At 39.2% G+C, this 25289-nt stretch overlaps 1 protein-coding gene across 10 annotated transcripts; it reads left to right on the forward strand.

Annotated features, from left to right (window-relative positions):
• Nucleotides 1–15: 15 nt before the first annotated feature.
• Glut1 (Glucose transporter 1) lies at nt 16–24203 on the forward strand. 10 transcript variants are annotated; one of them, XM_076389785.1, is made up of 14 exons: nt 34–170; nt 3051–3912; nt 8660–8852; nt 9362–9472; nt 9988–10083; nt 10219–10379; nt 10540–10899; nt 11649–11880; nt 11987–12199; nt 14116–14340; nt 14661–14800; nt 17334–17363; nt 20916–21013; nt 24031–24203. In XM_076389785.1, exons 2-14 carry the CDS (start codon nt 3182–3184, stop codon nt 24132–24134), a joined length of 2694 nt encoding a protein of 897 aa, XP_076245900.1. In that variant the 5' UTR covers nt 34–170; nt 3051–3181; the 3' UTR covers nt 24135–24203. The 10 variants fall into 10 exon arrangements, with proteins under 10 accessions (XP_076245962.1, XP_076245900.1, XP_076245898.1 ...); XM_076389783.1 differs by having other exon boundaries at nt 3174–3912; XM_076389790.1 differs by having other exon boundaries at nt 3174–3912; nt 14137–14340.
• The last annotated feature ends 1086 nt before the right edge of the window (nt 24204–25289 follow it).

The following is a 25289-nucleotide window of genomic DNA, read 5'->3' on the forward strand; positions in this document are numbered from 1 at the left end:
CGTTCTACGTCACCTGGTCTACCGTGTTCGACCTATTACCATACGGCGATTGTCTCTGGTCCGAATTACAGGAATCCTCGTGAGCGCTATAGCGCCTCGAGCCAAGGCACGGGAAACGTCGTGGAGTGATAATATCATCGTCGAGCACGATGGCTTGCGAATTCTTTAAGGTGAGTACAGCCGCCACGAAGCCCGTGCACCCACGCTTCGCCAATTACGATCGTCAATGTACTCGATGGGCCGCGAATCGTTTAGTAATTACCACAGCAGCGCACGATTTTCTCATCACCGCGGGATTATCGTGCTAATGCATCGGTACGAGGCAGCTTAATCATTCCGCGATTAGCGCGTGATATGCTCGGGCTTGGATATCGAGGAGCCTGGATAACACGTCGTGCTTAACGTCTCGGCGTACAGGGAATGGTTCAGATAGTATTTCAATTCGATTTGTATTTGAATTTGCAGGATGATAGTAACGAAACAGTTATTGCTATTTTTTTGTGGGACATTTGGAAAGTTGATAACAATGAACGACTTTTTGGTAATCCATTTTTCAACTATTTATAGATGAGATAATATAGAGTTGAAAATGACTGTATGTTTGATCGCGGAAATTGAATTGAAATTTGAAACGTAATAAAGTATGATAGTAAATGTTCCAATAGCTAGACGTTTAAGATGTCAAATGTCTCAGTAAGTGGACAATCTAAAAATTCATGTCTCGATATTTGAGTTGTGTCCCAATAGCTGAATATACTACTTTTTTATTAGAGTTTAAGCTTAAAATAAAATAAAATTAGCTTTAGTCTTCAAGTATCGAGACATAGTACGATTACTGAGTCATTTATCCTACTTGCTGTTCTTACAAAGAAATATATTTTATAAATACAAATTTGTGGAGTAACTAATACATACAAGATGACCCATTTGAAATTTCGCCTGTAATTATCTCCCAAACTATAGCTCATTTAAAAAAATGTTTTAAATAAAACGTCCATCTAGAGAAAATTTATGACTGTCATGACGTCTCTCCTGAAGCAGGGTAAGTTTCATTTAAAACATTTCTTGAAATAAATTATAGTGTAGGAGATAATTACGTACGAAATTTCATATGAGCCATCCTGTACAACAATAAATGTCTTCGCCTATCATCCTGCAAGAGCAGGAAAAAAATGAAGCGAAGGGTCTTTAAACCCTTCCCTAATCAACGCTCAACCACTTCGCGTATCCAGAATTACCCAGAATGATTCTCGGCGCTGAAACGTGGGTGTTAATTAGAAATTGGCATCGCGATTGCCAAGGTTACGCAGCGTTCGATACAGTCAGGGATCTAATGCTCCTCCACTGGAGCGGATTTACGCGAGAGCCACGGAGAGAACTCGTTTGGCAAGGCCGTGCCTGTTATTCCATACGCGCGTCCTATATGAGATCGAGTTCACTTAATGACAGCGAACGATATCAATAATGGTCGTTACCCGATGGTACTTTAATTGCACGCGAGAAGGCTCGCTTAATTACTGCGGCGCAACCTCGCAGCGACTCATCGTTCCCAATTTCGCGTCAACCGAGTGAATTCATGACTGAGTATCTTCCCTTTTATTCGAATCGCTCACCAGCGAGATTCCTGACGACCATTTGTTGCCCCTCGAAACCAAATAGTAACAGTTGGAACAATGACGGAGGAAGATTATTGATTGCAGTTGAAATTACAGATTCTCGTAGTAGCGATCGGTGTGCATGGAAGTTCCATGCGCTCGGTTTGCGTCGCTTGCTGAGCGCAACCGGCAACTTTGCGTGAATTAATCAACGTGTTTCTCCCCAGTCCCGACTGCCGTCAGACGTTCAGCGGATTGACGCGAGAATCGTTCTGATTAATTCGCAACGAACAGCTTATGGATTCTTGTGCGGTCTGACTGCACGTCAGCTCGAATACCCGCGGGAACACGCTAAACGCGGATCCGAGCGCACAAGCGCGTTCACTGACGCTTTGTTAATGTTGCGGGGAGAAATTCGTGGTGGGAACGGCTATGAGGTCTCTTTGAAATTGGGTGACTGTGTGGGATGAATTTGTTTCGTTTGCGGCTTTGCCCCGGGGACATTCATTCTTTGTTAACTGTTAAAAGTGACTGTTAACAGAGGTGATACCAGATCCGTTGTTTTAGATGCTGCTGGGAAGTTTCAAATCGTTTTCTAAGTGAAGGGAAACGCATTGTCATAGAAACAAATTAAGTTATTTACCGAAACTTTTCTAATTTGGATCGCGAAATGTTGTTTTATGGAATATGGTGAATACAAATTGCATATTGAGATAAAAGAAATTCTAAAACCTATCACGTTGACTGCCCTGATAATTCTAGTGTTAAGAATTTGTTATGTATGCATATTTATGGATCTCATTAATATTCAACAGAAGAGACATGGATTGTAATTATGGCTTGTGTCTTTTGCTCCACGTATCTCGTTTTTCATAATTAGGTACACGGAGATTGTTAGAAAAACTCGTTCTAGGAACAAGGTAATTGCAAAAATGTTAAATCCTATGCGATGCTAAAGCTCTGTTCTCTGAAGAACAAAGCTTCTTAGTGACACGAAAATTTATAACTTATGGGTTAGAAGTCCTAGGATCATAGCCAGTAAAAATTGGAATAATTTATTCCACACTTCCCGCCTCTTCCTCGATCGCACCGCGAGCTCCCCCACATTTTTCTCTTCCATCCATCATTACATAATATCGAATCGCTTCCTACGTGGCTGAATGACAGTACGCTTACGCACCCGTCGCCACGGTTCTCCGTCATACTACGTTAACAAAAAGAAAGAAAAAGAAGGCTTCGTTTTCTCGATACACTCGTGTACGTCCATAACTCACCCACACAGCCACCGATTGCATAACGACACGAACCACCGAACGTGAATCCGGGACACTCGTTCACGAGCGATCGCACGAGTGCACCAAAATGGCGATGTTAACCTAAACGAATGACCTGTACTCTATTCAGCCCAAGGAAAGAGAGAACAAGAAAGAGACTTATCGCACACGTTGCTCTTAGTATTCCTCGGATACGCATCGTCGGGTGGTGTTTAGTCATCCCAGCCGAGGAAGACACCTCGTCGAAGGCGGACCATGCCGATTCTATAAAATTCTCTCTGTCTGTCTCTGTGTCCTGGCGTAGCTCGAACGATGGCCGATTCACGCGGCTTCAAGCCAATAAACCAGTTGTGGCAGAGCGCGGCAGTGTCGACGGACCCAGATTCGGAGTGTCTCTACGAGGAGATCTCGGGCCTCTCGGGGTCCCAGGATACGGAGCCAGGGCCGGCTGGTGCCGCCGTCGGGGAGGAGGAGGAGGAGGAAGAGGAGGAGGAAGAGGAAGAGGAAGAAGGAAGAAAGGGAGACAGAGGGAGGCTAGATTTCGGTGCACAGGTCGGCGGTAGCAGCTGGTGGAAACAGGGCAGAGCCAGCGAGAAGGGCGGGGTCGGGAATCCAGCCAGCAACACCGTCAACGGACGGAAGAGCAGCAAAAGTGTCGGAAGCAGCGCGAGATCGCGCAGCAGATCGGCCGATCGGCCATCGAACGGACGTCAGGACATCATCAGGGTGGAGGAGGAGCAGTATGCCTCACGCAGAACCTACGTGGAGTCCGGTACAGGCGCCGTACTGCCGCCTGCTACCGGCCTCAAGCTGACCAGGGGGCCTACAACCAGCACCGTCGCCCGATACTTATACTCGGCCTCCACCAACACCGGCCACTATCACCACCATCACCACGGGCTGCACGGACGGCATCCAACCGGCAGCAGGTCGACCGGAAGGCACCACCAGCAGCATCACCCAAGCCGCGGCTCGTTCAGTAATGAGACGCAGGAAGAGGTACAGGAGGACGATGAAGCCACTCTACGGGAGTTGCTTGTAAGGTACGTTTCCACGTACCCTTCCTCCACTCGCCCCTTTCTTCCCACCTTAACAGACACGTTCTTTTTTCTGTCAAACAATGACAAAACACCCTCCACGCGTTGGTTCGATCGATTACGTTCGCGACACCCCAAGCTTCGCGGTGCGAGGATTCGGACACTGTCGTTCACAGGGGAGAATTTTTTTTTTGTGAAACACACGTAACGCGTAGTCTTTTTTTTTTTTTGGAAGGACGTTACTGTTACGTGGGCGTCGCCACCGACGTCTTTGAGAATTATCTGGATTGTTGGATGTACTGGGAACGTTCACCGATCGGTTCTGGGTTTGAGATTGGTGCGGGTTGTGTTCGTTGCGTTGAGGGTTTCTCGGTTGGCGATGTTGAGTTTTTTGCGATTGAGATTTGTGGTGATGGGTTCGAATCAAGTACTGAAGTATTAGAAGGCGATCATTAGGAGTTATTTAACCTTAGAAGGTACTGAAAATCCGAGAATATTTAAAAAAGGTATTTTAGGTTGAGCTGATTAGATTTTTTATTTGAAAAAGACTTTTGGGTTTTGGGAACGTTACTTAAGGAAACGAATAATGTAATATGTAAATGTATTATGATTGTATTATGATAATGTATTGAAACTATTAAGCTACTGAAATATTTAAGACTTCCAAAGACTTCTAGTATCGAATAATATTTGAAGTTCCTTGAACCCATCGCTACCTATAACGTGATTTTCTTTCGCGCCAAAATTTAAATTGCACAAGAATTTAAATTCGTTTATCCCGGGAGAAGTTGTACAGACAATATTTAATCCACCGTGATGTTTGTTTAAAAGTCTAACTCAATAGTTTAGTACGTCTTTTTAGGCTCCTGTATTAATTATTCCGTAGTGATCTTTCTCTAGGGTCTTTCGTAGAGAAACTATATACCCTATTCTTTTCTTGAGCGATTATACCGTAGTTACTTAGTATTCCTGCCGTTTGAAACGCTCGGACGTAGATTACCGAAGTTTGAACATTTTCGAATCTCATTCTCTCTTACAAAGTCTTTTTATCGAAAGTAACTTAGCTTAGTGTGCCACGGCAGTTGAGTAGAACAGCGTGTATAAGCTCTTAAGACTTGCATACCAATTAAGAGAACACTTCTAACTCTCTATTATTCGGCTTGAAGTACCCGAATCGATAGCACTTGCTTATCGATTATAAACTTTCTCTCCCTCTCTCTCTCTTGTAGACAACAATTACTATCCAATGAACCTTGTTTTCCACGAACATTATTCTTTTCAATGTCCAACAATACATTACTATGTTTCTTATGGAAGAAGAGAAAAGAAATAGCGGACGTATCCAGGTAATTCCTGGCCTAAGTGGCGGTGCCTCGTTTGCCTTCTTTTTTTTTTTTTTTAATCTCCTTGAAAAAGCGAGGAAAGAAACGAAATTAAACGGCCGAAAGAAAAACCGAGAAGAAACGAGAAACAGACGTTTTCCCTGCTTATCATTTTACATAGACTCTTTTGTGTACCAGAGAATGCAATGCAAGGCTTTGTGCCGTGCCATTTATCATTTATACATATAATCACACTCGCTCTAGTCCTGTTCTTGTACATATATATACTTACACACCCTCGGTCATATACGACAGTTAAATATCGAGACACCCGGTGATACGTTGTTAGTTACGACAGTTTTTTACATCGAACTCTCTCTCTCTCTTTTTTTTTGGCTGCGGCGCTCGCAGGCTTACCACTGATTGCTCATTCCATATTCGATGTCATGTCACTTTTTTCTCGCAGTCAGGTGCACAAATAAGCGCGCGATAGCACTCGAACGATAACGCCGCGTACGTCGAGGAGACAATGGAAAATGCACGATAGCGGTGAAACTATCGATTTGTTGTGATTCACGCACAGTCGAGCCTCGTGCTCGTGTAATCGTTGTCCTACACCGTGTGAAGCACCGTGATATATGTCGTCAGATCGCAAAAGGAATTCAAAGATCGTCGAGCGCAAGGAGAGATGCAGCCACTGCAACACCCTAGATATCTTTTCCCTTGTCGTCGTCCCGATCGATACACTGGTTATTGTCTCGTGCCGTCGTTGTGACTTATTTGTGTGCGTGGTCCCTTCGTTATTTATATCACTCATGAGATCATGCTGATTTTTGTCAATTATTTTGCCGACCGTTCGTTTCGCATAGAACAAAACTGTGCTAAAGGAAAGGAAAACATAAAAGTGATGGTCCCATTCAAATTGCAAGCTCGCTTGTGGACGCGGGCGACTAGGCAGGGGTGAGTAAGCTGGCGGCGCGTCGCATGGCGATGCGCGGCGCGAGAGAATCGAAAAGGAGGAATGAGAAAAAAAAAAAAGAAAGAAAGAAAAACAGATTGTCTCTCTCTGCACGTGACGGAGCCGTCCTCTTTTTTTCCCCCCGAAGAATCGGACGTCACGTGAATCATTTCTAACAAAAATTCGAGCGACTATATCATTTGTATGACATGATCTTGACTGAACCACGACTGTGTTTCCAAACTAGGTAAAGTTTTACAGAGAGTGAGTGAGATAAGAGAGGCAGGGGCGGGCGTCGTCGGCCTTTAAACCCCCAGCCACACGTTACCCCATCCACCTTTGGTTGTGGACCCACTTGACAAGAACAAGGTGTGCTTCAATCGTTCAGAGTCAATTGATTGGATTTGGTGGATAATCCAACGTACGTACATATGAATCGTGAACAAAGCAAAGAACAAATAGATCTGTGAGAATAAGACGAAATACTGAATCAAGAGGAGTGAGTGGGGAGGCATAGAGGCTACTGTAGTTTCGGAACACAGCCATGGTCTCCCTACCTCCCAGGTACATGGCAACATCATCACTGCTCTTTCTCTCTCTATCTATCTATCTATTTTCTATCTATTCACTTCTTTATTTATTCTTTGGTTCAACCCCGCCCCTATCCCATTTGCTTTCCTCCGTCAACCCCTTCGTAGAGAGTGGTGTTACCAAGTATGTTGGAACCTCGAAGCAGAGATTAGTTAATTATTTTCCTTATAACAGTAATTAAGGAAAGTACGTAGAGTATTTTAAGCTGATTACTTAAATTTAATTATGAAGTTTAGATGGTAAACAATGCACCTGGGTATTCATTTAAAGCTGTATAATTACTTTAAAAAGTGGATGTAGTAATAATAGGACATACACATACGTCGAATAAAAACATATCGTGATACTATTTTACATGTACCTCCAATCTAATCAAACATGCAATCAACTGCATAAGATACAGTTAGCATTTGCTATGTTTTTAAGTTTGTATATCCTTATCGTAGATTATTATCAAATTCTATTCGTAGACATAAAATAAAACATTTTTTTATGACTATTGGAAATTGCCTAAGAAACCTTGGGTATTGAATTGATTAATATTTAGAAATATTCATTGAACTTGATCACACCGCTCTCTATGACATCCCTTCTCCCCTTTCTTTTCTTTGTCCCCTTTCACTCTTTCATTCGGTTCATCCATTCTCTTTCATGTGTTCATTCATTTTTCGCTACTCACACCGTCACTTGTCATGCCTTGCGTGAATTTTCACTACTTTCCTTCCTTCCTCTTCTACTTTATTTCGTTTCGCTCACCCCGATTAAAAATCCACCATTCTGCTTGGCTGTGCACATCGATCGATAAGTTTGCCAAATCTCCCTCAATCGAGAGATATTTCAGATCATCATAATTTTTTACGCGAATTAGCTGCTCTCATATATCAACATAAGTCGATGCAAACGAGCATATTCGAAGTCATATTTTACCGAGCCCCATTAATGCACATTCCCGCATCGTGTCTGTAGACATCACGCTTCGCGTGTGCCGAAGCTCTCGCGTTTCAGGCCGGGGAAAACGATCGTGATACGTATAACAAAGAAACGAGGACGCGAAAAAACAAAGAAAAGGAAGAAATTCCATTTGCCTGTCGCGAGGAATTAAATTCTTACCGGGGGCCTGTTTACACTTGTTATAATATAGAAGGGGGACTAGCTTCCATCTATTTCACCTTCACAAACTTCCATCTAATGTGCACAGCTCTGACAACTATGTATATATATATTTAAATATATATATATCACCGTAGTTTTTCTCACCCTGACACTCACCCACACACAATTTTTAGACGTGCTTTTAGTGGCGTTTGTACATTGTGCTATTTTTCAATCTATCATATATATATATATATATATTATAATTTTCAGTAATATATATATATTTTTCTATATTCATACACATAGACGGACTATGATATAATAATACGTATATGTGTGTTTGCAATATCTCTGTTTCAACACGCTATACTCGTCTAACCCAACGTTCCCTTGGCTGCCGAGCTGTCGTTGGCTCGCCCAGATTCAAAGCATCAGAACAGGGTGTACCATAGCGCGGTACACCTGTTGACTATTGCCTTTTTGTTGCCTATTTCACACCTAGCGCTAGCTTTGTATCTTCGCGTGCCCGACAAAGAGATAGTGAATATACACGCGTACGTCTGATAAAAGAAACAGCGAAGAAGCGTGTTGCACAGCAAGCGTACGGTAGCTACTGAAGGCTCGGCAGTTCCGCGCGGAGGTAGTTTGATATCTCTTTTAGGGACCTAGGCGTCGTACTAGTGTATAGCCTTGATCGTCTAGTGTCTGTCAGTGTGCTCGACATTGTCGATACGATTCACCCGGGCGAGCCAGCGTGATTCACGTGAGGGTGTGTGTGTGTGGGCAGTCTGCAGAAACAGGTCAGCGTTATGAGTATGAACTTGAGTGCCAAGCTGGACGAGCTGCAGCGGGGTGACCGCCAGCTGGACACCACCTTCGCCCTCTGCGAGATCCGCACGCAGCTGCAGGAACTCACCAAGAGCGTAGAGTCTTGCCAGAGCGAGGTCAGCGAGGTGAAACGGGACATGGTCGCCATCAAGGTACTGTCTCAGCGTTTCCTCGTTTCGAATCCCGATTAGGTGCAAATTTTAGAGAAAAGCCATCGATAAAGATGGAATATGAAATATCTCTGGGGTATTGATGAAAATGAGGGTGTTTTAAAGGATTATAAACATTGAAATGAAGGAACTACTAATTCATATAGATGCTATGCATTATTTTTGATTGTTCAGAGTGCTGACTGAGAATGTCATCTCTGGCATCAGTTGAGCGAGTAGTCACAAATGTGACATGTTGCAGAATTTATGTTTTTTAACTAACTAACTTTTGGACAACATAAAATACAATATAACTACAGAGTTAATGTCTGTAATTAGTCTTAAAAATATCCTATATCTATATACACGCTATATGTACAATAATTTCCACAAGTGATTCTTGATATTCTGTCCTTCGAACCTCACCCAGATTGTCTGAATGTCTATCTAGCGCTGAATACACGAACAATGTAATTCTCCCTTCCTAAATCGAATTTCCTGATCACATGCAGCACGAACTAGATACAGTACAGCAGGTGAAAGAGGAGATCGAGGAATTACGAGAATACGTGGATCGGTTAGAAGAGCATTCCCATCGACGGAAACTTAGGCTTTTGGAGCAGGTGATACGCTTCTCTTTAATGACTCAAAAGTATTGTTAATTTGATTGGCTATTTTTATTTTGTACCAAGCGAAACGATACCGCTTTTGATGGCTGCTTCTTTCTACGATTATCATCATTATGTCACCATAATCATCATCATCATTATGCCATGATTGTATTTAGTTACGATTAGTTCCGTTTAATTTAATCGTTTTCATTATGCATCTTTATTGTATCTTGTGCACGATTCATTCATTGTAGCGTATGATTTTGTTATAGAATATTGATCGAGAGTCTCTGTAATAAACCATTGTTGACACTGTTCTGCGTACTTTTATTTCCCCCCTTCATCGTTATGATTTCTGTCTCATTCGCCTGTTACTTATAATTTATTTTCAGTAGACAGTGCATTTGTTGATTATTTAATTTCGAACAGTTGCTAACTTTTTTACATTCTTTGTTGGACGAGAGATCGTCGATTTTTCGAACGTCGAACGCTCGATGGCTGCTGAATAATGGCTGTGATATTTTCAGGGGCTAACACTTTTCCTGTCGTATGCAATACTGGCAGCAGTTTTAGGAATGTTGCAGTTCGGGTACAACACTGGAGTGATTAACGCGCCGGAAGTGGTATGTTCCTTTCAATTCTAACACAAATCAATTTCAACTATCGAGCTCTGAATGAACAATATGTAAGATAAAACATCAGAGTGATGTCTCTCTCTTCCCTGAAGTCTCTACCCACTCTGATTTATCATTTTTCAGAATATCGAAAATTTCATGAAAGACGTGTACAAGGACAGGTATGGCGAGGACATCTCGGACGACTCCGTGAAGAAATTGTATTCCGTGGCCGTGAGCATATTTGCGATCGGTGGTATGCTAGGTGGTTTTAGCGGAGGAATAATTGCCAACAGATTTGGCAGGTTTGTACGATACCCGTTGCGTTTGTTCCGCTAGGCCTGTAACGCCAGATCTCGTCGATAGCTCGTATATATAATTTATCATCAGGTAAAGTGTACTTGAATCGATGTTACATTGCTGATCACCATTTCTCTCTTTTTTTTCGTTCACGTACACTGACAGAAAGGGGGGCTTACTGCTAAACAACGTGCTGGGCATCGTGGGGGCGTGCCTGATGGGTTGCACAAAGATTGCTCACTCGTACGAAATGTTGTTCTTTGGACGGTTCATCATCGGTGTCAATTGTGGCTTGAACACCTCGTTGGTTCCCATGTACATATCGGAGATAGCACCACTGAACCTGAGAGGCGGCCTAGGCACGGTGAACCAGCTCGCTGTTACGGTGGGTCTCCTGGTCTCCCAGGTGCTGGGCATCGAGCAAATCCTTGGAACAAATGAGGGTTGGCCGGTTCTCTTAGGGCTAGCTATATGCCCTGCCGTTCTACAGTTACTGCTGCTTCCAGTTTGCCCCGAATCACCAAGGTAGACCATCCACTTAGTTGCTTCGGTAAACGACAGATATTCTCGATCATTGCTAGTTGAAGCTATTGCTTATAGTTCAACTGTGTGTAGATAGTCGGGTAAGTGGAAAACGAGACTGAATGATATGTTGCGGGTATTTAGTGCTAAATTGCTTGAGGCTTTTGTTACAGATCTACAAATTAACACGCTATGTAGAGTCACAGATGTCTAGGTGCAATTCTACAAATCCTAGTATCTTAGATAATAAAAAAGCTTCGATTGTATGATGAGTATTAGAATTAGAAATATATTACAGAAATAAGAATATTTTAAATGTTTTAAACGTTTTACGTAGGTGCGTAGCTTTTCATGCTTGTACATATAAGAGAACTTTTATCAGTATTAAATAAATTTCAGTGCTCTTTTCTGTTGGAATAGCTTCTATTACAATTTTTTGTTAATTTCATTTTGAATTCTACAAATTAGTAATATAAGTATAGACATGGACTCACGCGGAGTCTCGAGCAGTAGATTAAGCAAGTATCGAACAGACATTCGTTCTAAAAGTGCACTTAAGCGTTACGCTTTGGTTCATGGAGCAAAATGTTGCACGAACTGTTTTCTATCGAGCATCAAAAGAAGTGTAAGATTACCCAGGCTCGTTTTCCCTTTCTCAGACTCAAGTTTCCAGAGCCTTATGATCAGCATGCTCAAATCAACTGGCGTCTCCTCTTTCGCTCAGCGATTACAGTCTCTGTTATTTGCTTCAGATATTTGCTCATTACCAAACAGTGGGAGGAAGAAGCCCGTAAAGCTTTGAGAAGGTTGAGAGCCAGCAACCAAGTGGAAGAAGATATCGAGGAAATGAGAGCCGAAGAACGGGCTCAACAAGCCGAGTCTAGAATATCGATGACAGAGCTCATATGTAGCCCGACTTTGAGAGCACCTCTCGTTATCGGTGTGGTTATGCAACTTTCCCAACAGCTTTCAGGCATTAATGCTGTAAGTAGCGTATCTCGTTTACATCGATCTCGAGTTTAGTATAAAACTTTTGTTTTAAGACAAGGAGAAGCGATTTAGAAGATGACGATGTTATCGTTCCTTTCAGGTATTTTACTATTCGACAAATTTGTTCACTAGTTCTGGTTTGACAGAGGAGAGTGCCAAGTTTGCAACCATTGGCATAGGTGCCATTATGGTTTGTATGACGTTAGTATCCATCCCGCTTATGGATAGAACAGGAAGACGTACACTGCACTTATACGGTCTTGGTGGCATGTTTATCTTTTCAATATTCATCACAATTTCTTTTCTCATAAAGGTAAGTTCAACTTACAGGACTATTCTATTCAAGTGTACCGCACTACTATTGTTAATAAGAAAAAGCCAGATATATTGTGATCATCCTCTGATTATTCGTTATATTTGTCGCGTGAAGAGTGATTAAAATGAAAATGATATATCTTCGCGATGAAAAATATGTGCTGTCGTCTATAATCCACGTCGATATCGTAGTGAGTTGAGGGAATCAAGGCCTCCTAGGACATTGATTACACCACAATGAACGTGGATTGTATATAGCTATCTATCTGTGCTTTGTCACTTCATGCACCTTGGCGAAAGGTGTATCTAACACTTTGTTCACAGCTGGAGTGCGGCACTGCACCGACAGTGAGAATTATCACCACTTTACGTATATAATCTTCTGCATTCAAAAGACTCATTTTACTTTATCCCGACCATTCATGTAACTTGTAAGGTCTCTCCCTACTCCTGCATGTTATGTTTCATTTGCATCTTAAGAGATTTTCGATGTTCGATACAACGACACATGATTCAAATTTTCTTCGTCAAAATTAAAACCTTCTCGTGTGTAATTAATTCACAAAAATGAATAATATTTAGCATTAAAAATGTGTTCAGCAACACCTGGAGCAAAATTTAAAGAGTGATCTTAATAATGAAATTGCAATAGTGATTTCATATTTTGCTCATTAATGTGTCCAGTATCAATGCATGCGATTTTCCCTTATTTTGCTCAGGCTTAATTGTGCTTTTTACTAACCCTCACCCTCTCCTTCCCCGTCCCCTCCCCTGTTAACTAACGGCCTCTTTCGTGACTGCCTGGAGGAGACATTTACTCCCTTTATTATTAGTCTAATTTCTATTTGGCTCAAACCTGTCACCCTCTTCGCCACGCTACATTGGCTCGAGACTCGTCAGTCCATACATTGAAACCAAATTTCAATTCTCAAACGGGAATCGATAGCTCCGCGTACGCGATAATGGAGCGTGATGTATAACACTGTCGCTTCTCTTATATCTCGCCACCGATTTTACAAATCTTCGAATCGCGTGAGATAAAAGACGCAAACGGAGGAGCCATTAAAGTCAACGACCACTTCGTTCCTCGCGTTGTTCATCAAACTAACGCGAACCAACACGACGACACGCGAGCGTACAGCTGGTCAAAAAATACACTGCACTGTCGCAAATGCATCGGTAGTCTAATTCATAGAACTAGTTAGACGGAACCTGCAATTTCTTCCTGCAGTTGGCTAAATTGACGATGCATTACGGCAGTAGCGGTGCAAGGTATTTTTTGTCTGGCTGTACATTGAACTCGTTTGAATCTGACCACGCAACCACAAATTGCACGCTAGTGAAAACGTCGGCGATTGATTCTACCACGCGACTGGTTAGTACTAAGTGATGCATTTGTAGTTGGATGGTCTGATTAAAATGAGCCATATGTCCTACTGAGAGCAGATGAGTTTCAGCTGGCATTACTGATCAAAATATGAAACCTAAGATACAGTATCATTTGTCAACCAATGTGTTTTATAGAAATATTTTTCTCAGAAAAACTGAAAAATATTCTATTTGTAGAAATCGCTTGCTCTCAAGAGTACATCAGTCGCGTGACGATGTCTGCGTTTTAATTGAGGTCCAATCGTGTCCTGGTGTATTTTCCTCTCGTTTACGAAACCGCAAGTCATTGCTTCATCGCTTAAACCAGGAAATGTTACTTGTACATATGAACAGAGCACGTGTCCACATTGTTTCGCAATCGCATCCATCACCTCTCGACACAGGGTTGAGCTGCACAGTCTGCATGCTGATTAACTTATGATTTTACCATTCAGTTTCTACATAGGCGTTTACGATTCTGTTTCATCCTGAGAGAGACTCCTCCGGCTGCTCAGGAAAGAAGAACACGATTCTACTGCCTGATAGGAGTTTTTCGGTTATGTGCAGGAAATGATTGACTGGATGTCTTATCTGTCGGTCGTGTCGACGCTCAGTTTCGTGGTATTCTTCGCCGTTGGTCCTGGCTCCATACCATGGATGATCACGGCCGAGCTGTTCTCGCAAGGTCCTAGACCCGCTGCCATGTCTATCGCGGTCCTCGTCAATTGGATGGCTAATTTTTTGGTTGGCATTGGTTTCCCAAGCATGAAGGTAAGAAGAATTTTTATTTCAGACATTTCCCTCAGGTTCGTTCATATTTTTAATCAGCTGATTACCAGATTAAATGTATTTTTATTTAATATATTTGAACTCTGAATACTCTAAATACATTTTAACTCTTTCTTTTTTATGTCTACGTAGTGGAAGTACTTAAGAATGGCAGAACTGATTTCTTCCAGTTATTAAAAGTCTTCTGTTAATTTTTTAATTGAAGCTTCTTCGAATTCTTGTAGCAATTATCCTGTGACTCATTCTAGCTTAGAATTCCAAACTACCTTGATATTAAATTTCTTTGTGTTCGTATGTTACAGACTAGCCTTGAAAACTACACGTTCCTACCGTTCAGCGCATTCCTAGCCATCTTCTGGATCTTCACGTACAAGAAGGTTCCTGAGACCAAGAATAAAACGTTCGAAGAAATTCTAGCTTTATTCAGGCATGGTAACGACAGGTACGCAATAAACAAGCCACTTAATACCATCCCCAATACGTATAGCAAGTCATTAGATAGATAATCTTCAGTTCTTGCGATCTTTTTCTGTTTTGCTGATTTCGATCGATCTTTCACCTTGCGAGTGCTAACTAGCGACATGCTACTCGCAGACAGCTTGTTCGTTTTTCAGTTTGACTTTTCTTTGCTATGTGACGCGCGACAAATATGAGCAAAGTGACTTTTCACTTATTCAGAGCAGTATTTGAGCGAGTGAAAGATACATTAGGTCTTTTTCTCTCTAAAAATGATTCATGATCTATGTGCATCGTTCGATGCATGACGCGTTGTTATCATATCCGTCCACGCACCTGTTCGTCTGTATTCTATGATCGAATGTACGCAACACATGTCTCTTAAAATTTTTCACATTAAAACAAATAAAAAGAATTCGATCTTGCGAACGAACAAAATAAGTTGGTACACTATACTCATCGCACTATCTCGATGAATCATTAGGGAACATCGTGCGCACAATAGTTGAATAATTGTTTACGATTAAAGTAGATAGCCACTAATCACGAGATACTCGTTGGAAGAATTGGAAATTAGAAGTGCGATAATTACGTCGAACAACAATCGAATCACGCATATTAATATTGCACACAGTAAATACCGCTATACACTTTCAATCAAAATCATCTGTAACGATTTCTTTCGAGCAACAATTAACGCAATAAACACACACTGTGAATTTTATAATTATATCGTAGCACAATCTCTGATACTACCTTCTATGTATAGTGTAGAGTGAGGCATGCTCGAAAATTATGTGAATTAAAAAGAGGAAAGATACTCTATTGCTACGTTCATTATGTATTTGCCGCCTAATCGAGGCTATAATACGAATTCAACTGTGATAAACTTTAATCGATTCCCCGGGAAAAATAAATCTCGGTGCTGTATTAATTGACTTATACATTCCTCTTTAATTATGCCAGTAGTTATGAAAGTGGTCTAAGTAAAAAATCTGAAAATTTTAATTTATCATCTACTTGGGACCACTTTGGAAAAAGAGGGAAGTTTGGGAAGTTGAACCATTTAAATTTTACCTGAAATTAATTAGTTTTTCAATTTTTTAAATAAATATTTAAAAAGAAGATAGTTTATAATGTTTGTGAAAATTAACACGTAGTATAATAATATCTAAAATAAGAATATATGTATCTGGTTATACTCTTTTAATAAAATTTAATGTTCTTTCGTTGTGACTTTCTAAAATTACTTAGTGATTTTGAACAATCTTTCATTTTGCAGCCAGAAGATACATTTTTTTTAATATATAAAAGGACAAATGTTAAAGAGTGCATGACTTAGGCCACTATCATAATCACTGACATATTCGTATTTCCCAAGAATAGAAAAATGATATTGCAAATTCTGTTTCGCGTAATTAGGATTCGATCGTGATGAGATTAGCATTCCATGACACGCAATTGGGAACAGTATGTATAGAGATTCATGCAAATAAGACACCACCGTCTTAACTTCGTAGAAGTATCGGCTGCAATATTTCAGATTATATTATACATAATACACATACGTACATAATACAGTGAATCATGATTGGCGCATGGCTGTATAGTAAACGGTTTATTGTTCATACCATCGTAGTATAGCCGACAACTCTTTCTCGACATTTACACCGAAAAGTTTTTCTTGTAATATACAGGGTGCTCCATAATTTAGTATTGATACTTAGAAAAATAAATTTAGAGCACAAGAGAAGGAAAAAGTATTGTATGAGCTTATGTTGTTCAAGCTTTATTATTTAAATTATGATGAGTCTTAATTAATCATTATGAGGTCTATCTGAAAGACAGGAACAAAGCAAGAGTAACAAGTAAATTTTGTGGCCTTAGATAGTCAGTTGATTTTAACTATAATTTCTTTGTCTCTCCATAATTTAAAGAAAGCATGGACAATATACACTCATATGAACATCTTTTCTTCTTTTGTGTTATAAAATTTTTTCTTAAAGTATTGACCTACAATTAAGAGTCATCTTGTATAAAGAAGGTATAACATCGCTTTCGTAGGTTCACGAATTCTAGAACAAATATTAGATATTGAACGATTCGATATCGAGGGATGGACCAATTTAAGAATAAAGGCAAATGAACTTAGAAATGTATTGACACTGTCCCGAAGCTATGATCGCTTGTTTTACCTTCATGTTGTGATTTATTTCAGAGTTTCCATACCTACTATGGAACACTGTTCATTTGTAAAACGTGCTGAGCTTGAAGCTTTATAGCCTTATTGTTACGTATTTCCCAAGGCCAAATGGATATTATTACATTTATTTGTTTAGCATATTGTACATGTATAATTTCAATAAATCGTTATTTAATGGTTCTGGTAATCCTTTAAGTTCAACTTCCGTATCTCTTTCTCTGTTTTCTACTTCGCTCTTTTCTTTTCTATATACGACGACAATTATGCTCATAAATCGTACATATCGTAATTGTGCTTTCTGTGTTATTTGGAGCAGGAGCAGCTTGCGGGACAGCAGACTTTATGGGTGAGTCCAAACGAATACATGTTCCTGTTACTGTGGTGGCTTTGTTACGATACTATATCGATTTACGAGAGTTACTTTACTGCATGACGATTAATTACTACCAAAGACACCACTAGTCGTCTTTAAAAAGAAAAGGATTATTTTTTAGCGACCCTAGATACAGTCACTTTGACGTACCATTAAAAAAAAAAGAAGGGAAGTATCCATCTTACTCTAATTTCGAATCAAAGGTGAGACCTTAACACGCGCAGCGTCAAGACTCGAAGCTTTATCAGCAGTCAATCGTAAAAAATAATCCTGTCCCTGCCTATTCAAGTGACTACCATATAACTTCGGTCTAACAGCCTGGCATGTTGATACATCTTTACTTATTATACTATCAGCTCATGCGAGTCTCCATATATTTCATGCGCTATCCAGTCAGGCTAAACTGATCAGTTTTCGAAGAGGAGACGCGATATATCCATATAGTTGCATGAATGACTCGTTTAAGAAGGGATTGTATAATTTGTTCGTTTTTCTTCTTTTTGCGAGGATACATTTCACAGTTTCTAAATAGTTCCATTCAGGGCTATTATGTGATCGATCCATTGACATCAGACGCAAAGCTTTTAGCGATCTCTCGTGTACGAACAGAAGCAAAAGTAGCGCTCCTTGGACCCGCGTTGGTTAAGGTTTGCTACTACATAACAGCCCCGACCGCTCTGACTCGATCCCCTTATTCGGAGCCTTGTATTTTACAGCATGCTCCTCCTCTTTAGTCTACCAATTTGCCATATCAGATAAATGTTCGACGAACAGATAAGTCTTGAAATCAACTTTCTTCATGTCGATATAGTTTGGCACGAGTTTAATGGCGCTGTACTGTGCGACTGCATGTTAGTGCTTACATTACTGTTTGGCGTACGAACCATATATTTCTCAGTTGTATACAGACTGATATAGATACTTTTTATATATTCGATAGGCAAGCGCAGCAATAGTCGCTTTGCATTATCTTTCTATCATCGTTCGCGTGAGATGAAAAAAAAAATAATAATAAAAAGAAATGAATAAAGTTTGTTTAAGAAGAAAATGTGTTGACACGGAGGGTGGAATTAATCTTCCACGTTCTTCCGTTTGGATCAGTGCAGCTCTTGATAAACTCGCAAGCTACGCCGCTTTTGGTTCTTCAGTTCTTTCTTGTTTCTTAATTTCGTTAGTTTTTTTTTTCTTCATTTATTATATATTTCTTTTTGTATTAAGGATTATGCTGAAACTAAGGTTTTGCCGAAACATTCGATGAATCATCAGCTTCTATTGTATATTATACGTGAATGAATTCTGATCGATAGTCGGTCTATTCGTTGCTTATAATTTAGTGGAGTTTTATTGAATTTGTTCGTTTATGAACGCCGTAAAATGCTAGTTGATAAACGACATAGAATTAGATACAACAGCCATTTTTCTCCTTCTCTTTTATGATCGAATGAGTGCTACTTATCGATTTATGACTGTGTATGTTTGACTTTTACGTGTCAGTAAGCGCATTTATGTGATCATTAATTATACATCTATTTATACTCATGAACCACTTAGGTGAACTATGGTCAAGATTAAGAACTTCCCTTGTTATGATTACCTATAGATACTTCTGTATTTCTGACAGATATACAACTTGTTCGAGGGCTTCTATGCAATCAAGATCAATTTTAATTTTGAAGTATACACCTTGAACAAGATGTATAAATTATTCAAACATTTTAACGATTCCTATCGAAAGTAAAACCAATCTCGAATTTCGTTCAAACGAGACTGGTTTCCAGAAGATCTGGGAATCGAAACTCTGAATATTTTTGCAACACGACCTCAGACTATGTTTCTTACAAAGCATCTCTGCCATAAACTTTTATCAATGTTTCATATGACAGAAATAATTAACTACTGACGATGCAAAACGTGGAATTTGTTATCAAGTAGACAATAACCATGTAGAATAAATTGAAGCTGTGTCCAGAGCGTAATAGTTTCGCAACGAGTGTTCTTTCTACGAAGAATCATTGCAGTTGGATATTCGTTCATAACCAGAAAACGATCCCCTTTTTTATATTATAAGTGGGATGCGTTTTCTTTCGTTTCTGTTGTTTTCATTTTTTAGAAGTAAAAGCTTACTATACATGTAACGGCGCAAACTAGGATTTCTCTCAAACAACCGAATATGCAAACGATTCGAGGCTCGATGGCCATGTAACATTATTATATTGCAGGGAAGAGGAGCTCGCCACTAACTCTAGCAAGGAGACCGTCCTATCTGACGCCACCACTGCCAACCATACCCACGCTACTGACAAACCATAAAGTCTAATATATAAATATATGTAATAATAATAACTGAGAACGATTTTAAATCGAGTATTGAAAATGCCACATTCACTGAGAGAAAAACTTAAGATTAAACAGAAAAAGGTAAAAGGAAAACTATACTATAGGAATTCTCGTAAATCCAGTCAATCTAATCGAATTAATTGTTATCGGCAACGATATTAGCATACTCGTAGCGGAAACTGATCTAAGGAATATCGATTGTATCACCGACTAACAATACGTTTACAACTTTAAAAGAAAAAAAAAAAAAGAAAAGATTTTTTGGAACACTCGTTATCATAGTATATTATATTAACGAACGAATATTTCGGCATCACCGATAAGATCGTATATATACATACATATATATACATGATATATTCTATGTTGTGAAATAAATCTGTTTGTTTATTTAATTACGGGCTTTTCAGTTCACTTCCACTCGTACGTGCAACCTCGAGGTGTGGAGTTCCTTTTTTTTGTTCGATTGATGGTCAATCTTTTGACCCGACCTCTGATTTACAGAAAGATCGACTATGAACATCCCTCTAACGATAAAGATCTCGCGCGACCGTGTATTTTTATGTTTCGTTTCAATAATAAAAGAAGGGTCTATGGTCTCAATATTCGATATACTTAAAAAAGCAATTTTAACGAAGTTTAACGATTCTATAGGCGATAAATATATGTCTCAAGTCTACTACACAGGCCAGTGAACTACTGTAATCCTACAAGGCTAGAAACTGTGAAATGAATTATTGTTTCTTGAGAAAGATGTACGTGCAGGTCGGGATAGACCCGAACAGCTCAGAAAAGTTTGAAACGAAAGTTGTTCTTAACGACATAGAAAATAAAAACGAAGGATAGAAAAAACAATGGGCAAAATTAAAGTTCGACTAATGGTAGCTTTATAAGGGTGTTAGAATGTATCGTAATCTCAAATCTTTCTAACCGGGCACATCACAAACATTCAAATTTTCAAATTCAAATCCAGGTCAATTAGGATAAAGTAAAAAACGGATGATATGTAACTTACGTTGACGAGTCGTTGATAAGCCGCGGTGTACTGTTTTCTCACGGTCCTACGACGTCGGTGCATGTTGAATCGATGCCCTCGACGAAGATCTGGAATGTAATAACAGAAGGAAAGATTCACTAGACATGTATGAAGAAGCGGAAAACTTGGACAAGTCGCGTGATGTTTTGCAGGAGCATGCTAAACTGTGTGAATGCATTAGAGGGACACATACCGCCAGCAGAGAGTGCAGCCCTGATGGTGGCCGAGGAGAAGCCACATCCTGACTCATGTAAGGCTTAAAAACCTCACCAAAATCGTCCACAATCATCTGTCATCATAGACATTATCGTCTTTATGTAACAAACAATTCTTGAAATTCGAGTAATCAGTCAGACATTGGCGAACATTTTTTTGATCATAAGTATACTCACTGAAACTATATCACTGTGATCAATACTTAAACAATTTTATCCTATAGAAAAGTTGAGATCATAAGACTTTTCTGATAAGACATTGTCTTTTCTAATCTTTTGACAAGAATGAAAGATAGATTAATAATTTTGAAAGAATTGTTTGTTACTTCTCGCATATTTCATCTACCTCTCTCTCTCTCTCTCTCTCTCTCTCATTGTGCATGTCATAATGCCATCTATGTATGTTTGTAAATTATGTTTATTTGTAGTTTCATTGTGATACATTGGTTTTCAATTTATTTGCGACTATTATTTTTCTGCTTTCAGTATGATTCAAAAGTGCAGAAGGAATCAAAGCGCTGATTATATGAAAGTCAAAATTACATTGCTGCTTCGCTACTACAAGACATACAAGTGGTTCTAGCAGAGAAACAATATCACATTCTCTATATTTTCATGTTGACAATAGCAAATTAGGAGAGTGATAAACACAATTACACTGTAAACGAAAAGAAGTCATCTTGATCGACAATTATCAGTTATAAATATACTATAACTAAGATACCAGATATTTAATATTAAACTATACTGATATTCTTGTGATTATTCATTTTCCGATCGTTCAATTCTATCTTTTTTTTATTATGCTATGGTAAGAGATTCAGTAGAGATTTATTATTATCTTGCAATTAAAAGCAGTATATCAGAAAAATTATTTTAGATGTTATTTGTTATCGTACAGTATTCTTTACCTAGGAAAAACTTGAATCATTAATTAGACACATTCTCCTCAAGTTCACTTTCACTTTATATAACTGTCCGCATTTCATGCATCAGTCATTGTTCTATTTTAGCTTTTCACAATTCACACTGCTCAGCAAAACACTCACACCACACAGTCAAATATTTGAATATAGTTGAAGTACTTTTGTTTGAGTGTAAATAGAGCTTATATTTCTGGTACTATCATAAACTATGCAAATATAAATAATAGGTACTTTAAATATTAAAAAATTCATATACGCATAGAAATAGGCACATGATAATTGTAATCCTTTTTCCACTGTAGTTAAAAAAAACTCAGCTTTATAAGCTCTATGGTTTACGTATATGTTTCTCTTTTATCATCTGTGTGCAGTATAATAATATAATCTATCATCCTATTGTATTTATAATTCCACTCAATTCTAAGTATTCTTATAATAAAATTGGTAGATATATTGGCTCCATTTCGATTCTAAGGACATATATACATTATGTGCTATTAACACTGGCCTTTGTAGTAGTTTAAATGGAGGTAGGCCACTATGGATTCCACATTAATACAATCATGGCCTTCACATATTAATTTATGAATGTAACGGCACTAAAAATTCAGGAGTCATACGAGTGTTAAACTTACAAGATTTAACAACAGAAAATGCCACATTATTATTATTTTTTATGTCAAATTGTGAAACCGACTTCAATACTATCGCAGTTGGAGCATGAATGGTGTGTTGAGCATGCATGCATGAATGTAACTTTGTTTAGATTTAAAGAAAAAAAGAACAGATTTAAGCAGTAAACTATTAATCTCTTGCATTTTTGTTTGATGATTGTCTTAGGCTTCGGCTTATTATTTATTCAGGGCGTTTGACGAGAAGTATCAAAAATTTTAAGGAGTGGTTCTACGTGCTAAAATAAGATGCAAATGAAGATACACAAAATTGAGTTTCAGGCTTAGTTTCAAGGTTATTAAATGTTGAGTAATCGCCTAATACATATTCTGCGTCGAGGCTTAACTTAATCTACTGGTTTCGTTATGCTTGACCAGACTACTGCACGCCAGTAGTAGAATATGTCCAGTCTCGAGTCAGACACTATTCACGCGAAGTTTAGGCGTTTTCTCTTGAAGTCCATTTTATTTATCTTCATTCTCGTCTTATTTTAACATGTCGAATCACTCCTTAAAAGCTCTGACACTTATTGTTGGACATCCAATATAATTAAATACAGGAAGGTAAAATAGAAGGCACAGTTTTTTTATGATCACTCAGGCATCAACTAAACTACTAGCAAAACAAGTAGTACACATGCTTAAAAAATTAAGCTCTTTCTAAACAAGCATTACTTTCGTGAACACAAAAATATTTATACACATAAATAATCATATGCACATCACGCATATGCATACAATCATACAGTTAAGAAACAATTATCATTTTTGTATTTTCTAGGTGTTTTATACAATTTTTGGGATCTAAAAATCAATGTGCAAAGAACAATGGTTTCTTGACAATGAATCGTATTTGTATCATCTTTTCAGGGTAATAAATGACTTATTATTCAGGTGTATAAATAAGATTGAGTAATAAGAGAAGCTTTCTCATGTTCTACTATTCTAATTTAAGAAACATCTACACCAAAGTAAGCACAGGCTTGTGTTTATCATATTTCAATACACGAAGCTTAATTCAAGTACAATACTGTGCCTCATGCAATTATGACTTAATATTGAAATTATTACAAGGAATATATTTCTGTGATGTATCGTTTGAAATATTTAGCAAATAAGCAAATCATTTCACTCTACACACTATTAACAATAACAGTGACTTTGTTTCTTAATTCCATTACAGGAGTCATTTCATTTTGTTAATATATAATCTATCATCGTTAACAGCCAGTAAGGTGGTGTAACTAATGCCTGAACGTATCAATAACCCAAGGGGACATTTGCGCTCTAACCGTCAGAATTCTCTTTAATTACCTAATTTCTTTCTACAAGATTCGTAGAAGCTTGCTGTTGTCGTCTGTTACATTGAAACGGTCTGGTAGATGAATGCCAATGTAGTATAACAAGTTACACGAGCCGAATGGAAATGTGCATCTGATTAATGTGGATCTACAGTTGTGTTTGCAGCTGGATCAGAGCGATCTTCCGCCGCACCCGCTCAACCGGAGAGACCACCGCCCCCGCTTCCCCCGCCACGCTTTCCGAACAACGGTGTCTGACAATGGGAAACAGCTCCTCTTAATATCAGTAATCTAGTGATCATGAAAGCGTCGATCCCACTGCCGTTACTGTTCACAACAAACAGCCTCATGCTGGAGAATCAACTGTACGAGATCATCACGGAGAGGAGCAAGGCCTGCGCGGCATTCTTGCGGAACAGTTTACGTCGAACAGTGAACACGACCATCACCACCAGCTGGAGCGTCACAGATCATTTCGAGAGCAATCGTGCCTGATTGCAAAAACGGAAGGAGCGGACGAAGATCACCTGTTGACTGGATCTGACCACCGAATCGAACGAAAGTTGCGAGCGCTTAGCCGCGGTCCAATTCGGTTCGGTAGCGAATTTGCGACGGTTATTTTCGATGATGCGTACGTAGACGCAAGATTCAAACGCTTTGGATTCCCGCGAATCTCAAGAATGACGACAGAATTTTCTGAACGAATGGAGCGACCGAGCGTGCTGCAAATGGGTCGCGAAGAGACTTGGTGCGATGATTGAGGTAGTTTGGAGTACCTGCCATTGGCGGGTCGATGTACGAGGTGAAGGAGGAGATGGAGATAGACTATGAGAGGTAATCGTGAATCTCGAGAGGAGAAAATCTGACGAAATGTTGCGAAAGTGATTGTGCCTAGAGTACGTTTGAAAGAAATGCGCGTGTAAAGTTGGGGCCGTGATCACTGGAAGGATTTGAACTTCGTGCGATGTCGAAGAACGATGGAACGTACAATTGCTAGATGCGACGAATCGTTGAACGAAACCCCAGACAAGAAGGTGTATATCTATTATAGTTCACTTTTATATCGTTCATTTCATAGGATTTATTGAGATTATATGTCATTTTGTATCACTGTGGTCTTTATAACTCGTTGCACTGGTACTATGATTATTTGTTACACGTTAACTAATAAGTTGAGTTCGGTAAGTGTCATGGCTGGAATTACCTGACTAATAACTTTCGAAGTTTCGAATCTGGTATCGACCAAAGTAACCAGTGGATTCAGCCTGCCTTTTTAACGATTACGCAGTGTCGATGATGTTGATTATTAACGTCATTCTTGTGCCTCTGAAAAGATATATTTCAAAAATCGATCAATCGTTTTACCTTCTAAAAGTAAGAGGTCGCTGTGGTACAAACGAGTCGGTTTTCACT

The sequence above is a fragment of the Calliopsis andreniformis genome, chromosome 2 (genome assembly GCF_051401765.1).
Source record: "Calliopsis andreniformis isolate RMS-2024a chromosome 2, iyCalAndr_principal, whole genome shotgun sequence".
NCBI classification, from domain to species: Eukaryota; Metazoa; Arthropoda; class Insecta; order Hymenoptera; family Andrenidae; genus Calliopsis; species Calliopsis andreniformis.